This window comes from Lepidochelys kempii, chromosome 1, assembly GCF_965140285.1.
Source record: "Lepidochelys kempii isolate rLepKem1 chromosome 1, rLepKem1.hap1, whole genome shotgun sequence".
NCBI classification, from domain to species: Eukaryota; Metazoa; Chordata; order Testudines; family Cheloniidae; genus Lepidochelys; species Lepidochelys kempii.
The window spans coordinates 287,283,146-287,309,246 of record NC_136380.1 but is presented as its reverse complement, the minus strand read 5'-3'; the positions used below and the strand labels follow the sequence as shown (position 1 = coordinate 287,309,246).

At 39.1% G+C, this 26,101-nt stretch overlaps 1 protein-coding gene across 5 annotated transcripts in view; it reads left to right on the top strand.

Annotated features, from left to right (window-relative positions):
- The window catches only part of RAB3IP (RAB3A interacting protein), a 53,992-nt gene that overhangs the window by 18,959 nt on the left and 8,932 nt on the right, over positions 1-26,101 (top strand). The window contains exons 2-8 of one of the 5 annotated variants that reach the window (XM_073327796.2): positions 1,357-1,632; positions 1,862-2,123; positions 9,199-9,294; positions 12,694-12,771; positions 13,175-13,378; positions 16,872-17,000; positions 23,738-23,850. In XM_073327796.2, the coding sequence (XP_073183897.1) occupies positions 1,357-1,632; positions 1,862-2,123; positions 9,199-9,294; positions 12,694-12,771; positions 13,175-13,378; positions 16,872-17,000; positions 23,738-23,850 (1,158 nt within the window). Of the gene's footprint in view, positions 1-1,356; positions 1,633-1,861; positions 2,124-6,173; positions 6,285-9,198; positions 9,295-10,316; positions 10,453-12,693; positions 12,772-13,174; positions 13,379-16,871; positions 17,001-23,737; positions 23,851-26,101 lie in introns of those variants that run through there. The other 4 variants (XM_073327798.2, XM_073327797.2, XM_073327800.1 and 1 more) reach the window with 4 other exon arrangements.

Sequence of the window (26,101 nt, the reverse complement as noted above, 5' to 3'; positions counted from 1 at the left end):
ACCCTGGACACTGTCCCTACATTGTAATAAGTATTTTTAAAAATTCACAAACGGGCTGCAAATGTAATAGTAAGTATATCAAATGATATCTGACTGTTTTAAACCTCATCTCTGCATACCTCCTCTTGCACCACCCTTTGTCATAATTTGCGGTGCTATGTCTTTTTAAATTGTAAGCTCAGAGCAGATTTTTGTCTGTAAAATGCCATACATGTCTGTTGTTTAAATGCTGTAATTCTTTCCCATGGTACTATGCAGCTACATGAAGACACATACTTTATATTTATATTGCATTTATTTATACTTCTAAACAATGGAAAAACCTGTTTGCATTGCCACCACTTTCAGAGGTGGTCATGTAAGTACTTGGTACTTAATTTGCCCCTCAAGTCTCCAAATTCTACCCTGAAATGTAGAATCCTGACTTTTACAAAGGGTTTGGATGTCATGTGAAATTTCTGTAAATTTGGAGTTACCTGGTCGTAAAGGGCACATAGTCTCCCTGATTTTATGCTGAAAACAAAGAAATTGTGTTAGAACCTGGTCAATTCAAAATAGTGAATTTTCACCTTATGGTGAATATGGGGAAAATGCAGAGATTTGTGCATGGCAGTTTTATTAGTATTTTACTACTTCATAGTATTACTATTTTGTATATCTTTGGGTTGATATAATACGCTAAAGATATAAATTTAAGGGCTCATTTGTCTGAGTAGTCCCGTTTACTGTTTTTGCCGCTTGAGCGAGCTATTTCAGGAACAGACCTGTAGTTTAACAAACCATAGAACTTTGGGAGACTTATTTACAGATACACTGATTGGAAATACTTCACACACTGGAATATGAGCTTTCTTATGTTCTTTTCTGTGTCTATTTTATTGAGATCAAAAGAGTACTGATCTAGGGTAGAAGAGAGGTTTCAGAGTAACAGCCGTGTTAGTCTGTATTCGCAAAAAGAAAAGGAGTACTTGTGGCACCTTAGAGACTAAATTAGTTAGTCTCTTAAGGTAGAAGAGAGGTTTTACTTAAAACTTCCATTTTTCTCCTGTAACTTCTGTTCCCTACTCCACTACATACAACCCATGTGTTCGGCACATTTGTGTAGCTTTACAAGACACCTGTAGTCTAGTGCAAGCTGACTTCATTGTATAAAACAGAACACACATTCATCACAATACATTCAGTTCCCATCACTCTGGTAAACAGGCACCTAAAGCTTAGTCCTAAGCCCCCTGCTTCATCAGCCATGCTGTCCAGTGTTTGAGTAAGAATGGGTTGCTTGCATTTGAAGTTAATAATGTAATATATAAATGTATTCTTTACTAATCATTCTAATAATTTGCTTGTTTAATTCAGGGTTTCATATGATGAGGCTTTTATTATGGCCAGTGACCCATTGGAAGGCTTTCATGAAGTGAACCTCGCTTCTCCCACTACACCAGATCTTCTTGGAGTGTATGAGCCAGGGACTCAAGAACCAACTACCTCACCCAGCGTAATCTACCGCCCACATCCTTCTGCTGTGTGCTCTACACCTATCCAACCCAATGCATTAAATGTTTTTGACCTTCCCACACAACCTGTTTATTCATCTCCAAGGCACCTAAACTGTGGGGAAACATCAGGCATCAAGTAGGTTATTGATGATTAACATATCTGATTTATTTAAATGCAAATCTTGTTAATTTATTTAAATGGTTTACATAGCATGTCTTTAGTAAAAACATTATGAATATCTTTAACATCCTATGTTAAGTTATGCTTATAGTGGCACATGTAACAGCAAAACTGACATTTCTAAAAGTTTTATTCCTCTTAGTGTGTGTTCTTATTTAAATAAAGAAATGTCATTTCTTTCCAGCATCAATGTTACAGACACGGTTCCTTGTTCTACCTCTGGACCCCAGAGTGGGTCATCCAAACACAGTAGTTCCAGAAAGGAGAGCAATAATGCAGAGAGAGAGTTTTTGCAGGGTGCTACGCTAACGGATGTTTCCGAAGGGAATGAAGATATTTTTGGGCTGAGTACAGACAGTCTGTCTCACTTACGGAGCCCATCTGTACTGGAAGTAAGAGAGAAAGGCTATGAGAGATTGAAAGAAGAACTTGCAAAAGCTCAGAGGGTAAGATTTGTTTTATTGTATTCTCTAATGATTTTTGCTTGCAGAATAGAGAGGTTTGTACCATCAAACTTATAGATGGGTCAGAAGTCAAAATAGTCTGGGTCCCCCATGTTTTGCAGGATTATCACTACATCATTATTTTATGACAGGTTTCAGAGTAACAGCCGTGTTAGTCTGTATTCGCAAAAAGAAAAGGAGTACTTGTGGCACCTTAGAGACTAACCAATTTATTTGAGCATGAGCTTTCGTGAGCTACAGCTCACTTTATCTAAGTGAGCTGTAGCTCACGAAAGCTCATGCTCAAATAAATTGGTTAGTCTCTAAGGTGCCACAAGTACTCCTTATCATTATTTTATGTAACCTGATCCCCAATATCTGCAGTGATAATGACTCAAACCTCCTCTGGTAGTTTTCCAGTATTGATTCTTCTTGTTATGAAAAACGTTTTCTGTAATGTCTAAATTAAAACATTTTCTTTCCTTAAACTTAGGACGTTTCTCCCTTCTGAGAATAAGAATAATTCCCTTCTGTTCTGGTGTTACCTTGTAGGTGTTTATAGACGCTGATGATGTACCTCTTGAGGCGTCTCTCTCCCATACTACATAAATGTAGCAGATGCCATATAAAATAGAAATATTTTTATATACAGGTGTTCACATACTATAATGATGTATCATAGGGATGAATGTATATGAAAGAAGAAATATGAACATCAGTGGCACTCTTCACAGTACCAGTATGTCATACTTCGAATGGAATGCTGTCTTCTGTCAGATAGAATAGCCTTGTTGTTAAAGCATGTGACTGGGAATCAAAACCTCTGGTTTTATTTCTTGTTCTTTCCGCAAACTGACATGTAACCCAGAGCAAGTCCCTTAAACTCCTCTTCTGTTCCTTTATCTGTAAAATGGAAGTAATACTTTTTTACCATGCAATGTGCAGAGGTGTAATTCATTAGTATTTGTAAAGCGCTTTGCCTTCCTTGGATGGAAGGTATGCTATATAAATGGAAAGCATTATTATTTATTGTGTTAACACCACTTCGTCTTTCTTAGAATTGCTAGTTTCCTAGTGGATGTTACCCAGTTTGTAGATGTGCTGTCTTTACTCTCTCTCCACATTTATTTGTATTTAACCCCATCTTGCCACATGTTTGGACCAGTCTTCCTGAATGCTTTCCCTCCCTCAGTGTTGGATGTTGTCATTAATTCTGTCATGGCTGACTTTACCCCTTCATTATGATGGTCAATGTAAATTTTAAATGTGGGTTCTCATATTATTCCTGATATTGATATTTTTCCACTAAATAATCACTCTTTGCCAACTTTCAATTCTTTGCTATACTGTTTTATTTTGTTGTAATTTGGCAAACAAAACAAAACCAAAAAACAATTGTGTTAAGTTTTTGGGGAAAGTCAATCACTGTCACTAACCAGTTCTCAATTCATTGTAGTTTTCTAAGTTTAAAGTTCCACTTTACAGAAAAACCCCAAACACTTCAAAGTACACAAATGCATAGCTAGGGTTACCTAAACAACTTGACATAGCCCTGGTATTGTCAACATGAGAACAACCAGAAAATCTGAGATAGGTTGACAATAGTTTCCCAATTTCAAACTTCCCAGATAAGGCTATCTGCCTAATGGGGTCCAATATTCATGTATGTATTTGAATATGCCTTCTCTCTCTCACTGCTGGACAGAGTTCTCAGAAAGATATCAGAGGGAACAGGGCATGTACTACACTGGTAGTGTTTCTGGGCCTAGAAAATCTGTTATGCTAATGATTTGGATGGTGGTGGAAAACCCACTTATTTCCTCAGAGAGGCCACACACTTTAGTCACTTCTCAAGATGCTTTGCACCATCGGCGAGGTTGTAAAAAGGAAATACCCTAGAATTTCTGGGGGTCTCAGTGACAGGTATGCTTACTCTGCTTCAGTCTAGATGAGCCACCACATCCAAAGCTTATCATAAGATTGTGGGAAATTTTGCTGACATAAGAGCCAGGATTTCATTCACCTTTATTCTAGGCATTTCTTGAATTCAGATATCCTAAAGCATTCTCCTGTCCACAGAATTTCCCTCTTGCAAACTTAATTTTGTCTGAGCTCTTTGTGAACCTCCTTTTGAGCTTATTCCTGCTGTTTCCACTTTCTCTTTCTAATCCTTAATCTTATTTCTAGTGGCTATCTTCTGATAAGAGTGTTGGAGTTGGTAGGAAGGTTGATTAATGCTCTCTAGTTATTTATTGGAACTAGACTGTATCTGTCTTTAGATTTAAACATCTCTGGCACGAATTTAGTGTTGTGAGTGTGCATTCCATAAATAAAAAAATACATATAACATAGCAATATAAAGGACTGCCCATCCCACCATGAGAGATAAACAGTCACCAGCAAGTATAATAAGAATTATATAAACCTCAAACCCACCCCTTCTTAAAATAAAGTAACCATTTTGCAGCATAGCCAGAGGTTAGCCAAGACAGGCTCAGGTGAACCAATGCAAAAAAGCAGTCTTGTAGTCAGAAAACTTGAGTTGACTCAGTTTCATCAACTTCATATTGAAGATACCAGGGACACGGGGTCAGTCAGTGAAAGTAAACTTTCACTTCAACCCACAATGGTGTCTTTTGTGTGGGCTGTTCAAGTTTGCAACTCATCAGCTATATTCCTTCATTAAAGCAAATATCAAGAAACTCAAATGACGGTTAGCCAAGCATGGTCATTTCAAGACTCGTTTCACTGACTCAGTACACTTGTACCTAAGACTTTTTCCACTCATGTCTTTATGCACTTATATTTTATCTGCCAACCTCAGATTGAGGTGTTTGTGAAAAGTGGTTAAGAAAAATGAGCCAACCACGTTTAGATGTCATCCAGATGAATAGTGACCATGTCTTGATGTACAGCATTCCGTGACCTGTTGAAGAGTGCAAGAGAGTGGCTTCAAGGGAGTTCCTTTTGTTTGTTCCCCATTTTAAGTAATTGGCATCTCAAAATTGTCTTTTGTTGGGAGCTTATCTGGAGTATCTGATTATGCTGTGGCATTTCAAGGAAAACCAGACTTCCCATAAACAGATAAGTGCTGAGAGCAAACCTCTTGGTCCTTAAGCAATTAAAGGTGAATTGCAGATGCTGGTGGACCATGCTGACGTACTTTCAGTTGTGTATATGTTGCACTATATAAAAACCTTTGTTCATGAGGATCTAGTCAGGAAATAAAAGCACTACCATTGCTATCTATCTGCATAGGGAGACTATTTTTGACTTTTGTTTTTGGGTGAAATAATTCCATAGTAATTTTGTGAGTTTTCAGGTTTAAAATAGTTGATTTTTTCCAAGTAGCTTAACTTTTTTTTTTTTAAGTAGCCAGGTGGGGAGTTCCTCTAAACCAGCTGTCTCAGCTTGTGCTTTTTATTTCTCATTACTCACAGCTGAGTTTAGCTAAATCTTCAGTAACAGCTTCAGACATAAAAGAGCCTTAAGCATCTGCCTAGATATCTTTACTTTTAAAGCACATCAACCCAAAATATGTAGCTTGCTTGACAATATAATATATAGTATATGATATTCCTCCTAAATAACAGCCTGGAAACTTGCCCAACGGGATTTAAGATTTGACATGTCTAGCCAAACTTCTAAAAGCAATAGGCTATGTATGGTGTCCTCTGCTTTTTTTGTTATGTTTCAGTAACCAAAACTGAACTCCTGCTTGGACAATTTTATTGTTTAAGTTTACACTACAAGTCTGATTTACTTTGGCAGCCTACACTGAATCTTAAAAAGGCAGTCTTTCCAATCACCACAAGCTGAACAGTTTAAAAAAAAAATCCATGTATCTAAACCACAATATTTTATATGTATGTTCTGTCACTTTAAAGGTTTAAAAGTGGGCAAAACTAGTTTTACCTTTCAATGTGACTTGAAGATAATGCTTGACCTAATGTTATTTTAACTTCCTTTTGAGATTTACTGATGCATGTAATGTTTCCTTTACAAACAGTGAAGTTGAAAACTAAGTGCTGGTATGTTCCCTCTCCATTGTAGAAACATACGAGGCCTGAATATTCACCACTCCTGGATCAAAACCTGCCTTTTCCCTTCTTCAACTCCCCTACTTTTTCCTCGAGAAATACAGTTAAACAAAAAGGAACATGAGTAAATATAAACTTGCTGACCTTCAGTGTTGTCTTCCCTTGGGTTTATTTTTCTGTTTAATTCCTTTATTGTACTTTGTTTCTCTCCTTTTTATTTCCATGGTGTTCCTCTTTTTTCTCTTTCTTTCTGTTCTCCCACCACAAGATATGCATCTGTCTCCCTCCCTAGCCTCTTTCATTTTTCTACAGCATTCTCTTTGGGAAAGCTAGCTGCTTGTGTATGGAACAATATATATTTAGTTGGGAGATATATCTTAATTGCTGTGCCTTTGCATACATAGTACCTCTCGAAATACAATCTTTCAAAAAAGTTAAAAGGCTGCAGATCGGAAAAGCAAAAAATGAAACTTTCACACAAACCCAAAATAAACACAACTCCCAAATTAAATAAAAAAATCTACAAATTCCAACCTAGGTGGACCTATAACTGTGCCCTGAGGCTTGTCAAACTTTAGTTGTCCAAAAGCAGGATATTAGAAAATTTTGCTGCTGATGTTATTCTAGGAATTGAGATTAAGAGCTCAATTTGATGCTACAAAGTGAGATGTGGTTTCTCATGACTATGTCCTAGGGTGTTTAAGCTTTTGAAGACAATTGGGAACACCTGCAGTTGCATCCAGAACTGTACAGGAAGCCAATGCAGAGATTTGGGCATTGGTTCTATGTCTTCATAGTGATTTCTTCCCCCAAGGAAGTGCGAGGGTTGGCGGGTGGGCAGCTGAATATTCTGGGTGACTTTCAAGGGAAGTTTTAAGTAGAGTGTATTAGAGTATTCTATTGTGGCAGTGACAAAATTGTGAATGGCTGAGTTCTACATCACAGTGGAGTGGCTGTAGCCTCATGTCCCACTGGGGAATGCAGGGTGCTAAGACCTAAAGCTGTAACCTGAGAATTCAGAAACAGTGATGGCTTCTCCATTTTTAAATATCTAAAAAAACCCCACATTACTGTGTATTCAGTGGTGCTATTTTATTGCTTTCATTGAGTGTCATGAGTAGAGTAAGCTGATGATTCGAGCCTATTGAATGTAAGCCCCACCAAAAATGTCTCGTGTATGTAATGTGATGTACTGTGGAGTACAGTGTTACATGCTGCCATTTGGAGACTTAGTGGGGCACCTGGAGGCTTCAGTAAAGGTGGCTTCCAATGAGGTAGTCTAGCTAAAGGTAACATGGACTGAGGGCAGCAGAGGGAGGCGGTAATAAGTAGGGAATACAGGCATCCATAGAGCTGTTTCAGATCACATGCACACCCTCCCTGCTGCCTCTTCTGCTTTTCCAGATCCATCAACAAGTGGAGTGGAAGGATTTCTGAGCGTGGTGGTGGTGTTGGATGTCAAGTAGAAGGGAAAAGAATTCTGAACCTGGAGTCTTGGATAGAAGAGAGCTTAGAGCTGAGGTGGGGGGTAGTTCTGAGCTATTGCAGGTTAAGCAGGAAGATGAGGGCTTCTTGACTACGGAGATAAATTGTTGTGTGGGGGTGTATGTGGAGGTGCTTCTGAGTTGGTGGGAGTTGGCTTGGAGGGAGCTGATGTACTCTGGCACGCTGTGAGCTGGAAGGGGGATGAGTTTAGTTGGCACAGATGAGAGCAAGGGGAATTGAGAGTCAATTGGTTAATGAGTTGGTGTACGTGAGGAATGGTAGATAAGAATCGAATTGAAAGAGGAGAGGTTGTGACAAAGACGACACCAAAGGCATTAAAGTGGCATATATACTGTTTTCTCCCACCCTGCCCTTTCTTGTAAAAGGTCCCAGGTTTTCATTTTGAAAGGGCCAAGCAGTGGGGGGGAAGGACCAGAGTGGCCCCTCCCCCTTTTCTTCCCACTTCCTCACCAACCTCCCTTATACCTGTCAAAATACTCCAAACCCCAGTGTTTCAGTTTTTCACTTTGAAAACATGATCAACCTGGGCACCCTGGGAGGTTGTCACCCGCAGCACTACCACTTGTTTTGGGCTCCAGCTCCCGCTGTTCCTAACTGTATTTAGCACCCTAATGTCAGGAAGGACTGGCAATAGGAAGACTCTTCTGAGCTTTTCCTTCCATTTTTAAAATATATTCAAGAAATCTTGGACCATATTACCATTTACACAAAGACTTCTTTACGCTGCTTTGCTCGGTGGTAAGACCTTAAAGTTGGAGTAAATGTAATTTATGCCCACTTTACAATGTTCTGGCAGTGTAAAGGGTCCTGATAGGGGTCTTAGTGTAAATGAGATTAAGCTACCCAGTCCCCAAGCTTTAATGATTAAACTGATTTGATTTGACTGCATATTGCTGCCTTTACAAGGAGCAGGGATATAACTAGAGTGCTGTTTTGGGGTTAGCTAGAGCTGTACTGTAAGGAAGCTCTCTGGAGACAAAACTTTATATTAAAAATATATAAAAAAGATTCTGTGAACTGGGACTCTTCTTCAGACAAATGTTTTTCTTTAAAGGAAAAGAAAATAAAACATTATTGCTTTAAAATAAAATTAAAATTTTGGAAGGTATATATTATCTATATGGCTATATCAAGCACTAGTGAAAGCAGTATTCACATTGTCACAATACAAAACTTATGAAATTAGCAAACTTATAGAATTCTTATATATTCTCCTTTTGGTTTCTATAATCTGTGTCAGTGAATGTGGTCTTCTGTATTTCAGGAAAGAAGCCTTTGTACTTCAGAGAATTTTGGAAACACACATTTAGCTTAGTTGTATTTTTAGATCAGCCTGACAGGTTGCCATATAGAAGGAAGTACTAGGTATACATATACAGCATTAATGTTGTTGCCTCTAGTGTTAAGATCAATGTTTTGAAAGGTTTTATTTAGCAAAGGTTATCTGTTGCACTGATTTACTTGTGGCAGAGCTTTAAAAGCCCACAGACTACTACATTAAGTTAGAATAAATAATTTTCAATTTTCCGTAGGAGCTGAAATTAAAAGATGAAGAATGTGAAAGACTTTCTAAAGTGCGAGATCAACTTGGACAGGAATTGGAAGAACTTACAGCTAGTCTGTTTGAGGTTTGTTTGTGTCATTGCTGTGATATAATTAAAGGAGACTGGGCAAGGTGTGTTATGTAGCATCAGTACATTGTACTCTGATAGAGAAAAATCCAGCTTGTAAAAGAATTTGTGGTCTCAAGGCTTGGGCCTGTTGAAGTGGAGACTTGAGAGCAAGAAATCATATAGCTTTACATGTATATGAGAGAGAGACCTCATTAGCCTTGTTAGTCTGCCTACTGCACCCAAAATGAGGGATGTAAGAAAAAATAGACCAGAAAGCTTAAAATGTGTCATTCTTCTCTTTTGTATAACCATTTTCTATCAAAGTCAGATTATCTGTCTAGAAAATTGCATAAAAAATAAGTAAATTTGGGGCCACAATGAGGGGGACATAAAAATGAATAACTTATCATGCTTCCAGGTTTTAGATTTGGGGCCAGGTGCATTGCTCCCCAAAACTTTGAAATAAACCTATTAAATATACACAGTTATTTATGTGCATTTGTGTAATCAGTCAGTATAGAATCTGGTTGCACAATTAGAAGCATAGATATCAAAGGGGATCTCTAAAGTTAAGATAAGGATAGTTATCATAGCGAGAATGAATTTGTGCCATCTCAGGAAACCATTCTAAAGATATATTTATACTTAAAGGAGGCAGCATACTGATGACTAGTATTTTAAAAAAATTGAGTTCAGAGGCATGTAATTGGAAAAGAATGAATAGAAGGCTAGAAAGAGTAAGGTAGACTGTGTGTGTATGAGAGAGAGAGAGATGGTAAACAAGAGAAAGGAGAGAGGAAAATGAGAGAAATTGGGTAAGTATTTCACATAAAAATAAATATACCTCTGAAACATTAAATTGATGCCATGTCACAGCACCATGAAAAAGTGTATTAATCTGTATTAATTAATTAATTTGTATTTGATATGCAAAACATGAAATGTGGGGCATTTAGTAACTATTCTGTAATGTGTTTAAGTGTTCAACACTCCCAAATGTTAACATACCACTGAAGCTTTACTTCTGTGATTACTTCACTAGGGCTTTGGGCCCTGATCCTGCATTGGGATCCACAAGCCTGGACCTTCATGTTTATGCAGAGTCTCATTGGCTTCCTTGGGTCATTGAATGGGCACAGGGGCTTGTACTAGTGTAACCTATGTAGAGGGGAGGTAAGTCAATCTACTTACCAATTCTGGCTATGGAGTTCCTCTCTCTGACTTAAAATATTTATACAGACCATGAATTCCTGTCATCGTAAGAAATTACAGCTGGATTATATAGGACCATATAAATACTAAAAGTGGAAATTATAATAAGATTCACTTTCTTTCTCATCTTGGGAATCCTGTACCAGTCTTTACCATCAGCCAGTTATGCACGCACACACAATTAATAATTTAAAATTCCTTTTTATGAATAACACTCCAAAAATAAACTGTTACAGCACAGTGTTACAATGCACCCTAGCTAGATGAATATCACTAACTAGAGATTTTGTTGTTTTCCTTGAAATGAAGACTATAACACAGGACCTAAACCTGAAGCCACATATATATATATAATTCCTTACAAAATAAATACAGGAATTGGGATTCTGACAATCAGAGATCTTCTACCTTCACATAAAGAAAAGGAGTACTTGTGTACTCCTTAGAGACTAACAAATTTGTTTACAAGTAGGTAAAATTGACAAGTAGGTAAAACGTTTAGTTATAGTATATAACCAACTATTTCAGCATCCACGCTATTGCATATGTAAACTTCAAACAAGAAAGAAAAGAAAACTTGATAATTACCACAGCTTTTAGGCTCACACACTGTCTTTGGTTCGGTGATATAGTACACCTCCTGAAGACATTTGGCCTCCAATCTGCAATTCCTTCTTAATGGTGTTTCCCAGTCAACTCTTATTGACTTCTGTAAAATTGTAGGAAATGGCACTAAGATTCAACCCAGAGATTTAGTCTGGGTTACCCCGACAGCTCTATCTTCTCGCTGCAGGACTGGGTGGGATCTGACTGGTCCTCCAAATGGCTGCCAGTTTTGTAACCCTGACAGAATTCACTACTGATTGGCTTGCCACCTTGTCTGGGAATGTTTCCATATCTACTCAGAGCAAGTAGAAACAGCAGCAGTAATAACAGCAATGAGTGTGTTTGGCTGAACACCGTGATGTAAGAAAAAGAAATAGGGGTTACACTAGCATATCCCAGTGCAGGATCCAGGATTTATTTTGTATAGTTGTGTGTGTGTTTTACATCCCAAATACTTAAATTGTAATAATATGACACACTTTTTGTTTTGTGAGATGCATCCCTGCTTGGAAACTGCATGGTCAATGTTAAATGTACCTGTACAGATTGTATAAATGTGTGTGTTCTTATTCCTGCATGTATCTGTTGTGATTTAAGGTAATTTTATAAACCCATAATCTAGAGCTCTCATGTAAGCCAAGGGGAGCGAAGTCATTCCTGCTTTAATGATTTATTATTTTTTCTTTTATTTATATAGCATCCAAAAATATGCTAGGCGCTCTACAGATATAAGCTAGGTCCGTGTCCCAAATAATTTATAGTCTAAATCCATTGTGTTGACTTTCCTTGGCACCAGCCAGTCACAGCATTTACCCATGTGCAATAAGTTGTTGAATCAAGGCTTAAATAGACATGACATATACAGACAAAATGATGGTTTTTTTTAGGGTTTTTTTTAAATCTTAACCCCTTAGCTCTCTTCTATTTCCCTTTATTAGCTGAATCTTGCTTCCTTACCTGGATTGTTTTTAACACGTTACTATTTACATTTTTTAAATGTAATTTATTAATCTCTAGCCTGATATATTTGTTTGGTTTTTATGTTGCCCGTTTTCCTGTTGAATTTATTTTTACTGTTAAGTATTAGACTTCATATATTCATTCAATGAGCCGCCTTCATGCACAAATTAAGATTATTGAGGTTGGCTCTGCTGGCAACAGGAGAGCAGAAGCAGGCTCCTTTGAGTATGAATGTGTGACTATGTTGCTTCTCTTGCTGCTGGTCCTCTTTCTCAAGAGAGGAGTGGGGTCTTCAGTTGGCAGCCACGAGAGCTTGATTGGAGTTTGGAGGTCCTGCCAGGCATGGTGCTTAGGGGTTGGCTGCAAAGGATTTCAGTTGCCCAGTGTCTGTGATCAGGGCCTGCTGATCCCCTTTGTTTTGCCATTGCAAAAGTAATAGGTTTATAGATATTTTGAGTTAATAACTATTTTATTTAAATTCCAAGAGACATCACAAATCTTACTCTTTTTATATGTAATCTTCATGAAGAAATGGGTGGTTATGTCATTTATTTTTAAAAGTTTTTTTTCCTTGGATTTTGTAGGGTGACTATTTTATGGGAAACATGCACACTACAAAAACATTTTGTTTTATAGGAAGCACACAAAATGGTGAGAGAAGCTAATGTCAAACAAGCTACTGCAGAAAAACAATTAAAAGAAGCACAGGGAAAGGTGAGTTTTTTTCAAACTTATTTTCTGTGCATTATTAGTGTTTAAATCCAGAATTGTTCGTGGGTAAAAAATTTAAAAAGGATCCTCACTTGTGTAAATCTGTGCTAATAATTACTGAATTGTTCTGTGCCATCTACATATACAGTCTGTAAACGCTTTTGGGTTTGGCATTGGATTTTTCCAGCACAATGTTGAAAGTTGGCAGTGGACACAGCAAAACAGCAGTGCTACTGCATACTGTGCTCTGAAGGTGTACATGTTGCTGTTCTTTATGCAAATCAAGACAATTACATTCACTATCCATATTTGAAAAGTATCTAACAGTATTGCCAATTGACATTTATATCATGCCATAATGTGTGCCTAGGTTGCAAGTACTTAATTGTATTTTCTCATTTTCAAGATTGATGTCCTTCAGGCTGAAGTAGCAGCTTTGAAAACACTAGTACTGTCCACTTCACCAACATCACCAACTAAGGAGCTTCAGTCTAGTGGAAAAGCTCCATTTAAAAAAGGACATGCAAGAAACAAAAGTACAAGTAGTGCTATGTGTGGCAGTCATCAAGACCTCACCACAGTGCAGCCCATTGTGAAAGACTGCAAAGAGGTAACAGTTCAAAGATTGTGTTCTTTTTGGCTAGTGGGATGGTCATTAATGTTTCCTGAATTAAAAAAGCAATTTTATTTTCATTCCCTATAAAATTGTGTATGGTTATGCATGTGTCTGTAAAATCTTTGTGTACCACTGATTGCTTTCAGAGATTTTTTCTGTTAACTTCTGTTTCATCTTGGAGTTCCATATCAATAACTGGTGAATTTCTGAATCTTCCTGTTTACCTTTAAATGCTTTCTTCGGGGGAGAAGATTCTAAATATTTGAAATATTATAAGATAGTTACCTCTAACATTTTCTGCAAGAGTTTTTTATACTGTGAGCTTTTTTGTTATACATTTGGAAAATGTATGAGACTTGGTTAATTTCAGGCCTTTCTGCACTATTGGGCATAGAACTGGGAAGAATCAGACTAACACATGGTAAAGTCAAACTATAACTCTGAAATCTAGTTAATCTAAAATAAAAAAAAAGTTGTTTCCTACACTTGCTTCTTAGTCTACTTGCCAATTTTAATTGTTTTGCAACTAAATTAAAAATGTTTTTCTTTCTCTTGTTGCTGTTCAAGGGAAACAAACACAAAGGAAACTGACTGTATAGAGGAAATCAGGAAACTAATTATATACAAAATGATGTTATTGCACCAGTATTTTTTTAAAGGGTTGTAATATAATTCTCTAATCTTTCATATTTTAGTAATTTTAGGTGCTGTTTGTAAAGATGGAAAAATATTCAGACAGAAGAGTAATTTATAATGATTGTATCCCTTTTAAAATTTTGTTCCATTATAATTCACTGCTGATTTGATGAGGGAAAGAGTGGGGATAGAAGAGAGATACACATTCAGTACCTAGAAAGGAAATGAATAAGGCACTCAAAGTATGAAGCAGAAAGCCAAATAAAAAGAGCTTTTCAAGTCAGCTTGGTTTCTTTTAAATATTGGATGAAGAGGGAAACTCAGCAAAATACTAAAAATAAATGCAATGTAAATAATGACTGTTAGATTTCCAAAATGTTCAGTAAACACATACAAAAATTATGCTTTTTTTAAAAAAAGTTTTTCACCCCTGTGGGTGACTCTTTAAGGTATTGATAAACCATTCATTTTCTCATGCCTCAGAATTTTGATTGAGGCTACGGGGAATGTTCCTTTACGGAACAGAATACATTTATTGTGTTTCATTTGCACAATGAGATTGGTGGCTTAGCAACAAAGGCATTTACAATCTGGTTTAACTGAGACAGCTGACTTTGATTATACCTAGGTGAAAGTCAAGTGGATCTAATAGAAAATAAATTGGCCTGCCTAAATTCTGTGGTTTTTTTAAAAAACTAATTATAGGAAAATGGTAAAATGCTAAAGATCAGGGAAAACTCTGAAAATGGATAGTCTAGAATAGTACACAGGAGGTTAATATACATAAACTAATCTTTTGAGTTCAGTCCATTAGGATTGTTCTAGTGTGAATTATTTTCCCTCTGCAGTGCCTCATTTACATAGAATATTTTAAAATGATTTTTAAATGGTAATTTAAACCTTATATTCTTTCTAACAAGCATACTATAAAATAAGCATAATTAAATTCTCAGTTGGGTGTGTCTGCTTGTTGAACGTTACTTTCCTCTAGAACACCCACCCCATTCATAGTTTCTGAACTCCTGCTCACTCCATCTCACTAAAACAACAGCTTCTTTTCTTTCACAGTCCCTAATCATGAGGTGGCCCAGAAAATCCATCAATGGGCTTCTCTTCCTTTTTCTCTATTTCGAACTTTTCCTGTTTTCAGTTCTCCAAGTTTGTCAGTGAGTTTCTGTTTTCTTCTCTCAGTCCATAACTGTCCTCTGCCATCCTCTAGGTGGCCACATCTTCCCCATCTCTTATTTATTTAAATGGCATTCACCCTTCCTCACCTCACAATCTTCGACCCTCTTCAGCTTTCATGCTATTGACCTACATATCCAACTCTTTTCTTCCTGCTTCCCTCACACATACCTCCTCATTTGACCTTTAACTGTGGATTAATTTACAGACAAAACCAAGACCATTCCCTAAATCTTCATTTATATTATGACAGTAGTGTGCAAGGGCCCTGTGGAGGTAGGCACTACACCAACTATAGGAAGACATGGTTCTGGCCCCAAAGAGTTTACACTCACTTGTGTCATCATATTAGATTGTAACAAACAGTAGGAAGGAAAGGAGATGAGGGTAATGGTAATAAGGTCACAAAGTTAATTTGGCTAGTTAGTGACATCTTCATAACTTCAAATCTAAAAGGTTTTTTTATTTTCAAATATAAGTAAGTAGATGGACATCATCGGTCCTCATTGGAACTCTGTGTAGCTATTTTAATTTCATTTTTCTGTAGGCAGGTGTGGATCTTGAAGGGGTTGTGAGGAGATGGTAGTAGCCTTATGAATCAGTTCAGGGAGGGTATTCTGTGTGTTAAGGAAGACAGGTTTGTAGGGCAAAAGGACAAGTGGGTGATCCATCCTCAACATCCCATTTATTTGTTTCGCTTCTGCTTCTGTCTCCTTTAGTGCTGCTGCCTGTGCATAAAATACCATTCCAATCCCACTTCATCAAGACACTATCTTTCTCATTCAGAGCTCTCATAAGCTCCATCAGTTCCATCAAGAAGTGAATTAATAATAAAAACTACGCCAACTCCCACCCTTTCCCCAAAACCCCACCAATTATTTCCCCTTCATGCTTTCCCAATGTACCTTCCCCCTCCCCCCCTCCCTCCCCGAACATGATCTCATGTGGTTTGGCTTCATGTTCCAATAAATGCTATGTGGTACCTGTGAAATTATAGCATGAGATAGGCTTAGCAAAGTGGGAGAATGAAGTTTTTGGACTTTGAGGGACCTCAAATGAAGAATAACAGCGAGTTTAAAATGATGGGCTCGATTCTACTCTTACATTAAATTCTGTAGACATACAAAGGTATTTGTTTATTTACTTTGCTTTTAAATATAATATTAACAGATCACTTAGATTTGGTCACCTTACCAAACTTTTCAAATTCAGAAAATAAGCAGTGGACAGACTGAAAGGATGTAACAGATGCACAGATGTAAAAGAATTAGTGACTTCTTCCAGTTAAACAGTTTCTCTTGTATTGCCAAGGGTATCCTGACTTCAAGACTTCAATGACTTGCCAGTTTCCTCTCTTGTCTCATTTTTTAATATTTCAGTGCCCTAATACTGCAATAAGTTCAAGATACATGAAACAACACAACTTAAATTGCTTATTTTTGTATACTTAAGCAAAGCAGAGATTTTAAAAAAAAGTGTGGTTAATGTGCAGTTGCTGGAGCTATAGAATAATGTGGAATAGTGGTATTGGTTCTAATGCTTGTTGATTGAAATGCAGGTGGTATTAACTGTTCAGTTTTAGCAGAACTGCTGTAATCCATAACATTTGTCACTAGAATACAACTTCTTTTTGTTTAAAAAGTATCTTTCTGGGTTTGTTTGTTAGGCTGACTTATCTCTGTATAATGAATTCAGATCCTGGAAGGATGAGCCGACGATGGACAGAACATGCCCTTTCTTAGATAAAATCTATCAGGAAGATATCTTCCCATGTTTAACCTTCTCAAAAAGTGAGGTAATGTATTTATTCTGTCTAAATGTTGATGCTGTCTTTATATAATGTACATAGGTACTCATGGAACAGTTGTTTCCACATGTTTTACTCAGTACCTGAAGGCTGTAAATTATTTCTTCACATAGTTACATAATATTTAGCTATTTGCCTCATTATAAAAAAAATTGCACTAGTCAAAGTGAAGGGCTGAAGCCTAACTTAGAGTGGTAAGATGTTGTACAGCAGTGGTCACCAGCCCGTAGATTGCAATCTACTGGTCGATCCTGGAGCCTCTGACAGTCAATCACAATCTCCAGCCGCTAAAAGTTCAACTCCCTCCTCAGGCCCTACGCCACCAGCACTCCCAGCTATTTTGGAGACACCACTGACTTCCTGAGGAAACTACAATCCATCAGTGATCTTCCTGAAAACACCATCCTGGCCACTATGGATGTAGAAGCCCTCTACCCCAATGTTCCACACAAAGATGGACTACAAGCCATCAGGAACAGTATCCCCAATAATGTCACGGCAAACCTGGTGACTGAACTTTGTGACTTTGTCCTCACCCATAACTAATTTCACATTTAGGGACAATGTATACTTTCAGATCAGCGGCACTGCTATGGGTACTCGTGTGGCCCCACAGTATGCCAACATTTTTATGGCTGACTTAGAACAACGCTTCCTCAGCTCTCATCCCCTAATACCCCTACTCTATTTGCGCTACATTGATGACATCATCTTCATCTGGACCCATGGAAAAGAAGCCCTTGAAGAATTCCACCATGATTTCAGCAATTTCCATCCCACCATCAACCTCAGCCTGGACCAGTCTACAGAAAAGATCCACTTCCTGGACACTATAGTGCTAATAAGCGATGGTCACATAAACGCCACCCTATACCGGAAACCTACTGACCGCTATGCCTACCTACATGCCTCCAGCTTTCATCTAGACCACACCACACGATCCATTGTCTACAACCAAGCTCTACGATACAACCGCATTTGCTCTGTCCCTCCGACAGAGACAAACACCTACAAGATCTCTATCAAGCGTTCTTACAACTACAATACCCACCTGCTGAAGTGAAGAAACAGATTGACAGAGCCAGAAGAGTACCCAGAAGTTACCTACTGCAGGACAGGCCCAACAAAGAAAATAACAGAACGCCACTAGCCATTACCTTCAGCCCCCAACTAAAACTTCTCCAGTGCATCATCAAGGATCTACAACCTATCCTGAAGGACGACCCATCATTCTCACAGATCTTGGGAGACAGGCCAGTCCTTGCTTATAGACAGCCCCCCAACCTGAAGCAAATACTCACCAGCAACCACACGCCACACAACAAAACCACTAACCCAGGAACCTATCCTTGCAACAAAGTCCATTGCCAACTGTGTCCACATATCTATTCAGGGGACACCATCATAGGGCCTAATCACATCAGCCACAGTATCAGAGGCTCGTTCACCTGCACATTTATCAATGTTATATATGCCATCATGTGCCAGCAATGCCCCTCTGCCATGTACATTGGCCAAACTGGACAGTCTCTACGTAAAAGAATAAATGGACACAAATCAGACGTCAAGAATTATAATATTCAAAAACCAGTCGGAGAACACTTCAATCTCCCTGGTCACTCGATTACAGTCCTAAAAGTCGGAATATTACAACAAAAGAACTTCAAAAACAGACTCCAAGAGACTGCTGAATTGGAATTAATTTGCAAACTGGATACAACTAACTTAGGCTTGAATAAAGACTAGGAGTGGATGGGTCATTACACAAAGTAAAACTATTTCCCCATGTTTATTCCCTCCCCACCACTGTTCCTCAGACGTTCTTGTCAACTGCTGGAAATGGCCCACCTTGATTATCACTACAAAAGGTTTTCTTCCCTCCCACCCCCACTCCTGCTGGTATTAGCTCATCTTAAGTGATCACTCTCCTTACAGTGTGTATGATAACACCCATTGTTTCATGTTCTCTGTGTATATAAATCTCCCCACTGTATTTTCCGCTGAATGCATCCGATGAAGTGAGCTGTAGCTCACGAAAGTTCATGCTCAAATAAATTGGTTAGCCTCTAAGGTGCCACAAGTCCTCCTTTTCTTTTTAAAAGTTCAATGGCGCAGCGGGGCTCAGGCAGGCTCGCTGCGGCCCCTGATGGGGGTGGGGCAGGGGTTCTCCATGCACTGCTCCTGTGTGCAGGCATCACCCCTGCAGCTCCCATTAGCCGGGAATGGGGAACAGCGGCCAATTGGGACTGCGGGGGCCATGCCTGCAGAGAGGGACAGTGTGTGGAGCCATGCCCCCGCCCCAGGCACCACAGGGAGATGCTGGCCACTTCTGGGAGTGGCGTGGGGCAGGCAGGGAGCCTTAGCGCTGCTGCCTGGCAGGAGCCCGCACCTCTGCCCCAGCCCTGAGCCCCCTTCCAGAGCTTGCACCCCAACCCCCAGTCTTGAGTCTCCTCTCAGAGCCAGCACCCTGAACTCACTCCTGCATCCTGAACCTCTGTCCCAGCTCTGGAGCCCACTCTCAGAGCTAGCACCCCATACCTCCTCCTGCATCCCAGCACTCTGCCCCAGGCCAGAGCCCCCTCCTGCACCCAAACTCCCTCCCAGAGCTCACACCCCTCACCCCCTCCTGCACCCCTGCCCCAGGCTCAGCTCGGAGCCCCCTCCAACACTCTGAACCCCTCGGCCCCAGCCCAGACCTCGCACCCCAGCCCAGTGAAAGTAAGTGAGGGTGGGGGAGAGCAAGCAACGGAGGGAGGGGGATGGATTGAGCAGGGTGGGGCCTCGGGGAAGGGGCGGGGTAGATCCTGGGTTGCACTTTAATTCAAAAAGTGATCTTATGCATAAAAAGGTTGGAGACCACAGTTGTTCAGATTCCCCCTTCCCTACCTCTGTCACTGTATCCAATACTAACTTGGAGTTCTCTTGCTATTCCAGACATGACTCTTTCAAGTAGAGACTCTCATTCTTCTCCTATCCCTCCTTCAAACTCTAGTGCCCTGAGGAATTGGGGATTGTGTACTTCTCATCTTACTAGGGACCTTTTAGGAGGGACATTGTCCATTTACTGTCTTTCTTACTTACGCCTTTATGTAAATGGCCATACAGGCCACAACACCCTTTACTCAGCAGACACCGACACCTGTCTTCTCTCCCAATCTATCAGCGCAGCAGAGAAAGTCAGACTTTGGAGCAGGCAGCCAGGGCTGTGGTGCATTCTGCTTTCTTTGAGGAGGGAAGCCTTAGACAGAAGGGCTAAGCTCAGAGAAAGGTGAAAGAGTTGGGAACATAATTGATTTTGGATTAAAACAGTTGTGTGAATTTCACCTTCTTTGATTTTTTTTTCTGCATTTTGAATTTTCATTTGTTGCTGTAAATATTTTCCTAGCCTGTCGCTTTGACCATGTCATCCCTCCACTGGCACCCTCTTCTCTATCATATCAACCCTAAGCTACTTGTCAGCACTTTCAAGGCCCTTCATAGCCTATCCCCACCCTATCTATTATCATTCACTACCAAGCTGTTGATACTTACCTCTGATTGGCCCATGATGCCAGCCTCCATAGCTCACTTGTTAAATTTTCAAACAAGCACTTTTGTGCTTTCTCCCATCCTGCCCTGTGTGCTTGGGATGTACTCCCCGTAAACGTGTGTAACGCCATTTTACTGTTCTTGTTCAATCATTCCTTAAAATGCTCCACTGTGGTGATGCCTATACTTGAAAACAGCTAGGCTAGGCTGCTGTTGTCTTGCCACAGCCTACCATGCTGACCAATATTGTCTCGTTGCCTTGTACCCTCTGTTGGTTGGTCTGTATTCGTCTGTCTTATACCTAGTTTGTAAGCTCTTTGGCAAGAGACTGTCTTTTTTGTGCTGTTTGTACTGTACCTCACACAGTGGGGGCCTGGTCCATGACTGGGGCTCCTAGGTACTACGATAATTTAAATAAGTAGAAAAGTTACCTTTTTCATCATGCAAACCATTTTTATTTTTCATCCACCAGATATCAGTTCTACACAGATTAACTTGCTCCTCCCTTCTGTCAAACTGGCCTTTGCTGGTCATGGCCAGATATATTTTCTCAGTGCCTTTTCTCCGGTTTCTACCTATTGTAACTTATTCCATCTAGAAACCCTTTATACGGTTTAATTAAAAATATTGTTAGTCAATTAACTGGACAGAGGAGACTGTACAAGGATAAAATATGCAATCCCTCCTGCTCCTAGCCTGGCCTATCAGTTTTACAGAAAGATGGAGATGCAAATAGTTCCAAATGACTGTGGTGAGATCCAGAGTTAATAAATAAAAAAAAAAAGTAAGAATTCTCATGTTTCAAGTAGGGAGAGGTATTACTGTTTTGGAAATTTGCATGTTTTACAGTAAAGACATGAAAGAGGACGTTCATTTTGATTGCTAACCTCCTCCTCCCCCGACCATAAAGAAAGAAACACAACCTTTTACAGTAAATTGTAAATGAGATCAAGGCCTCAGGTGGGACAAAAGGGATGGAAAGCTGTTGTAGCCAGTAAGCAGCCAGTTGTGTATTTGCTGTCATGGGGAAATCTAAGGCTGGTTCTACACAACTCCTGGACCCCATTTCCAGATTTTCCAGTGATGCTGTGGGGTCAGAAAGAGGTGTGGTTGGAGCATGCTACACTCCTAGAATCACTATCAGCAAGAGAGCTCATTACATACCTGCACTGTTTAGAGCAGCCCTAAGAGTGTCCTAACCTGTGCTGGAAAAAGCACAGAACTGGCCCAAGTCATTCCTTCTTTGTGAGTTTGCCCCTGTCACCTCTACACAGCACTTACTGGGTACAGTTGAAGATTCAGCCCTAAGAGTAAAAGAAATTTATTCTTGGATCTTCCTAAAATACAAGAGGCAAGATTGAATCTTTTAAGCCTACAGAGATTCATTTGTTTGAAGCAGATGAACATTGACAGCCTTTCCTGGCACAGTGCTAGATTTTTCTCCTGCATACAACATGATGATGATTTAATTGGGGATGGGTCCTGCTTTTGAGCAGGGGGTTGGACTAGATGACCTACTGAGGTCCCTTCCAACCCTGATATTCTATGATTCTGTGATTCTATGAACAGTCTCATGTCTTCACTTGACTGGTGTATCACTCTATCATGATTCATCCAGTCTTCTTTCAAATGGCCATTGGCACACAATCTGGGTAGCTATTTGCATATTGGTTCATTTGCAATCCATGTAGAGCAGTACGTTAACTTCTTTCAGTACAGTGTTTTATCTGTATGCTCCTGTAGTTCATATTTGTGTCTCTAATTTATATAACTAGGCCATCTTACTGTTTTCCCTCTGTAGCCCTCTCACCCTGTTAATTGCTACTGTAGACTTATTTGTTGCCTGAAAAGGCCAGGATGCAGTTACCACCACTTCTGTGCATAAATTACAGATAATCACTGTACATGGAGTGACCATCTTTTATTTTCCTTTAAGTATAACCAGACGAACTGAATGTGTAAACTAAATGGTAACTAGATTAAGTTGTGATGTCTGCTTATGTGATTAGTTGATGTGTTATATAAATTCTTGCCTGTATAAATATGCTGTGAATGTGAACTATTTTATTTTATTTCTTGGGGGAGGGGCAAACAAGGAATATTCTATTTAAACTTATTTAATACTGTATTCTGTGAATTGATTTGTAAAATATCCAAAGCAGAATAACACTATATAGGTGGTAGCAAAGATCATTGGTACAGAGTTGTTTTAATAATACAGTTAGGAGTTGAGTGAAAACCATTGACGAATAACCCTTTAATGGACTATATTAGCGAAACAGAACTGTTGAGTCTATTTAAACAATCATATGGGCTGATATTGAGTCACATCCTGCTTAGTTAGCATTTTCCTCCAGGCAGATTGGAAGAGGCCCTGAGGTTTTTCGCCTTCCTCTGTAGCATGGGGCATGGGTCACTTGCTGGAGGATTCTCTGCTCCTTGAAGTCTTTAAACCACGATTTGAGGACTTCAATAGCTCAGACATAGGTGAGAGGTTTTTCGCAGGAGTGGGTGGGTGAGATTCTGTGGCCTGCGTTGTGCGGGAGGTCGGACTAGATGATCATAATGGTCCCTTCTGACCTTAGTATCTATGAATCTATATGTAAAAGCACTTTAAAACAATGAGTCAGGAAAATGAGTTAGGGAAAGGTATTTTAATTTCTGCTTTATGTTGTTTCCACAGGAAAATATTATAATCAAGCCTACTTTGACAACATTGATAATGATCTATTGTTTTTTAGGTATTCTATAAATTAACAGGTTTTATTCCTTCCTGAAAATCTTTTAAATAATAATTGGCTTTAAAAAAATGTTAAAAGTGAATGTCCAGATACTTGGACTGAAACACTCCTTGCTTTAAAAGCATGTTTGATTCAGCTTAAGAAGAATAATTTCACTATGAGTCAATGCTTAACAAGAAAACAAACTAGACTTTTTGTTTTTGTTGTTCTAAATGCAGTTACCTCACAGCTTGGATTTCAGGGTTATTTGGAGAGGAGCCTGGGAGTTAAAACCAAAAGGTCCTATTTACACTGACATACAGGGCAACTTCTTAACCTATCTGGGGTGTTGAATTTGCATGTTTAGACTTTGCTTTAATTAAATGATTATTTATATAGCTGTAAATCTTGTATTACTTCAGTGCAATGGATAATGTCAAACTACTTCTAATTACTTTCTTTGCTATCCTTTTGTAGTTGGCTTCAGCTGTTCTAGAGGCTGTTGAAAACAACACCTTGAGCATTGAACCAGTTGGCCTGCAACCTGTTCGATTTGTGAAAGCTTCTGCAGTTGAATGTGGGGGACCAAAGTATGTTACACCAAATATTCTGTCATATGAGAGGCACAATATTTTTCATTTGGCATTTGAATGGTTCTTGTGTTTGATTGAACTGTTGTAACTGTTGCATGACCCTAATAAAATGGATATATCTTAACCTTTTGTTTATGGCCTCTGCATCAAGAATATTAGAATGCTATGCTGAACTCTGTTAGGGGAAAATAAATGAGGACAGGGACCATCTTTTTGTTCTGTTTGTACAGCGCCTAACATAATGGTGTCTGGGTCCATGATTAAGTTTCCTAGGTACTGTGGTGGTGGTGGTAATCATCATCCTCATCACCACACATGTAAAACACAGGCAGAATAACACTGCAGAAAAAGCCTATGAGGAATCTAATAATCTTTTGGTACTTCACTTAAGTAAGACACATAAGGAAGAGTAATATTTAATTCATTAAAACGATCCAGTTCTTGACTTAAAGGTTCAGTTTTCTCTGCTGCTCTTTTGTGTTCTGAAGCACCATCTACACTTAAACAAAGTAAACCCTCACAAAGTTTCGTTCCTGAAGAGTGTTTGATCTAACATCAGATAGGTAAGTTACATGCAATAAGTTAAATTGCAAGAGGCTGTGAATGTGGACACCATCTGAGGGGACACTATCCATTGAAAGGCTTCATGAAAGAAGTAGGTGTGAAGAAATAGAGAGTGAGTGTTTGATATCTGGAGGTGTTTCAAGCATAGCAAGCTGCATGAAAAAATTCTGGAACCAAGACAAAGGAAGCAGTTGAAGGCACTCAAGAGGACGGCAAGGAGCAAGGCCTCTCCAACAAGCATAGATAGGAGGGTGGAGTTGAGATGAGGATGAGTTTGAAGCTGATGCAGGAAGAGAGAAGAAGATGGGGTGTAAGTAACAGGAAATAAAGATTGTGTTAGCAGCTGCATTCTGGATGGAACTGCAGCAGTATGAAGTAAGCTATGATGATGGGAATTTGGAGAAGAGGAGGCTGTAGCAATTGGACCGAGAGGTGACTAAGGTATTGGAACAGGGCTCTTGCAATAGATGTGCAGAAGAAAGCAAGGAGTTTAGAGGTCATCTATAAAGAGAGAGCCAGGACTGTTTAAGCAAATGGTGAGCCTGCTGGCAGGAAAACCCAAGTCGTCTACTCTCTTCTGTCAAAACAATTTGTCAAATAAACATGTTCCCACAAAACATTTCACTTTGACAGATCTGCATTTTCTGATGGAAAACTGTTCCAGCTCTACTTGTATATTTAAAAAATTACAAAAATCATTATGGTGTCTTGTATCATATTTAATGTAGGATATTTGCATTTTGTTTTGCTATTCCCCACTTTTCCTAAAAAAGAGAAAAGGAAAATATTTTGACCACACTTTGAAGGAAGATTCAGAATTTTTTGTTCAAAGAAGCTGTTTAATGAGAAGTCACACACTCACTACTTTTGAACCATGCAGAACCCCAAAATCATTAAAGGGTTTGCATATTCTTAAATGTCAACTTAGTCCCTCGGCCATAACTGTGTCATTACTACCAGTACTCACAAGACAAGCACAAAAAATCGTGGGGTTCCACCACTCCAGGTTAGTTGCTGGTATGATATTTACTTCAGTGCTATATGGTATATAATACATGCTGCTTAGTTCTGAGTACCTTGTGGGAATAATTATCTGAATCCTGTGGGGGTAATCAAGCTCTATCCCCCTCTTTATTGCAGCCCTGGTTGGGGCACATCATAGGTTCTACTCAACATCCTCTGTATGAGAAGAACCTCCCCCCCCATCATTGTCTTAACTCCCTCCCACTCCTTCCCTGTTCTGGGAATATTACTCATTCCGTTCTGCACTTTCTGTTTCTTCATACCTACTTCTTTCATGAAGCCTTTCAACGGATAGTGTCCCCTCAGATGGTGTCCACATTCACAGCCTCTTGCAATTTAACTTATTGCATGTAACTTACCTATCTAATGTTAGATCAAACACTCTTCAGGAAATAGACATTGTGAAGATTTATTTTGTTTAAGTATAGATAGTGCTTTAGAACACAAAAGAGCAGCAGAGAAAAGTGAATCCTTAAGTCAAGGACTGGATCATTTTAATGAATTAAATATTACTCTTCCTTATGTGTCTTACTTAAGTGAAGTACCAAAAGATTATTAAATTCCTCATAGGCTTTTTCTGCAGTGTTATTCTGCCTGTGTTTTACATGTGTGGTGATGGTGGTGATGATGATGATGATTACCACCACCATCACCACAGTAC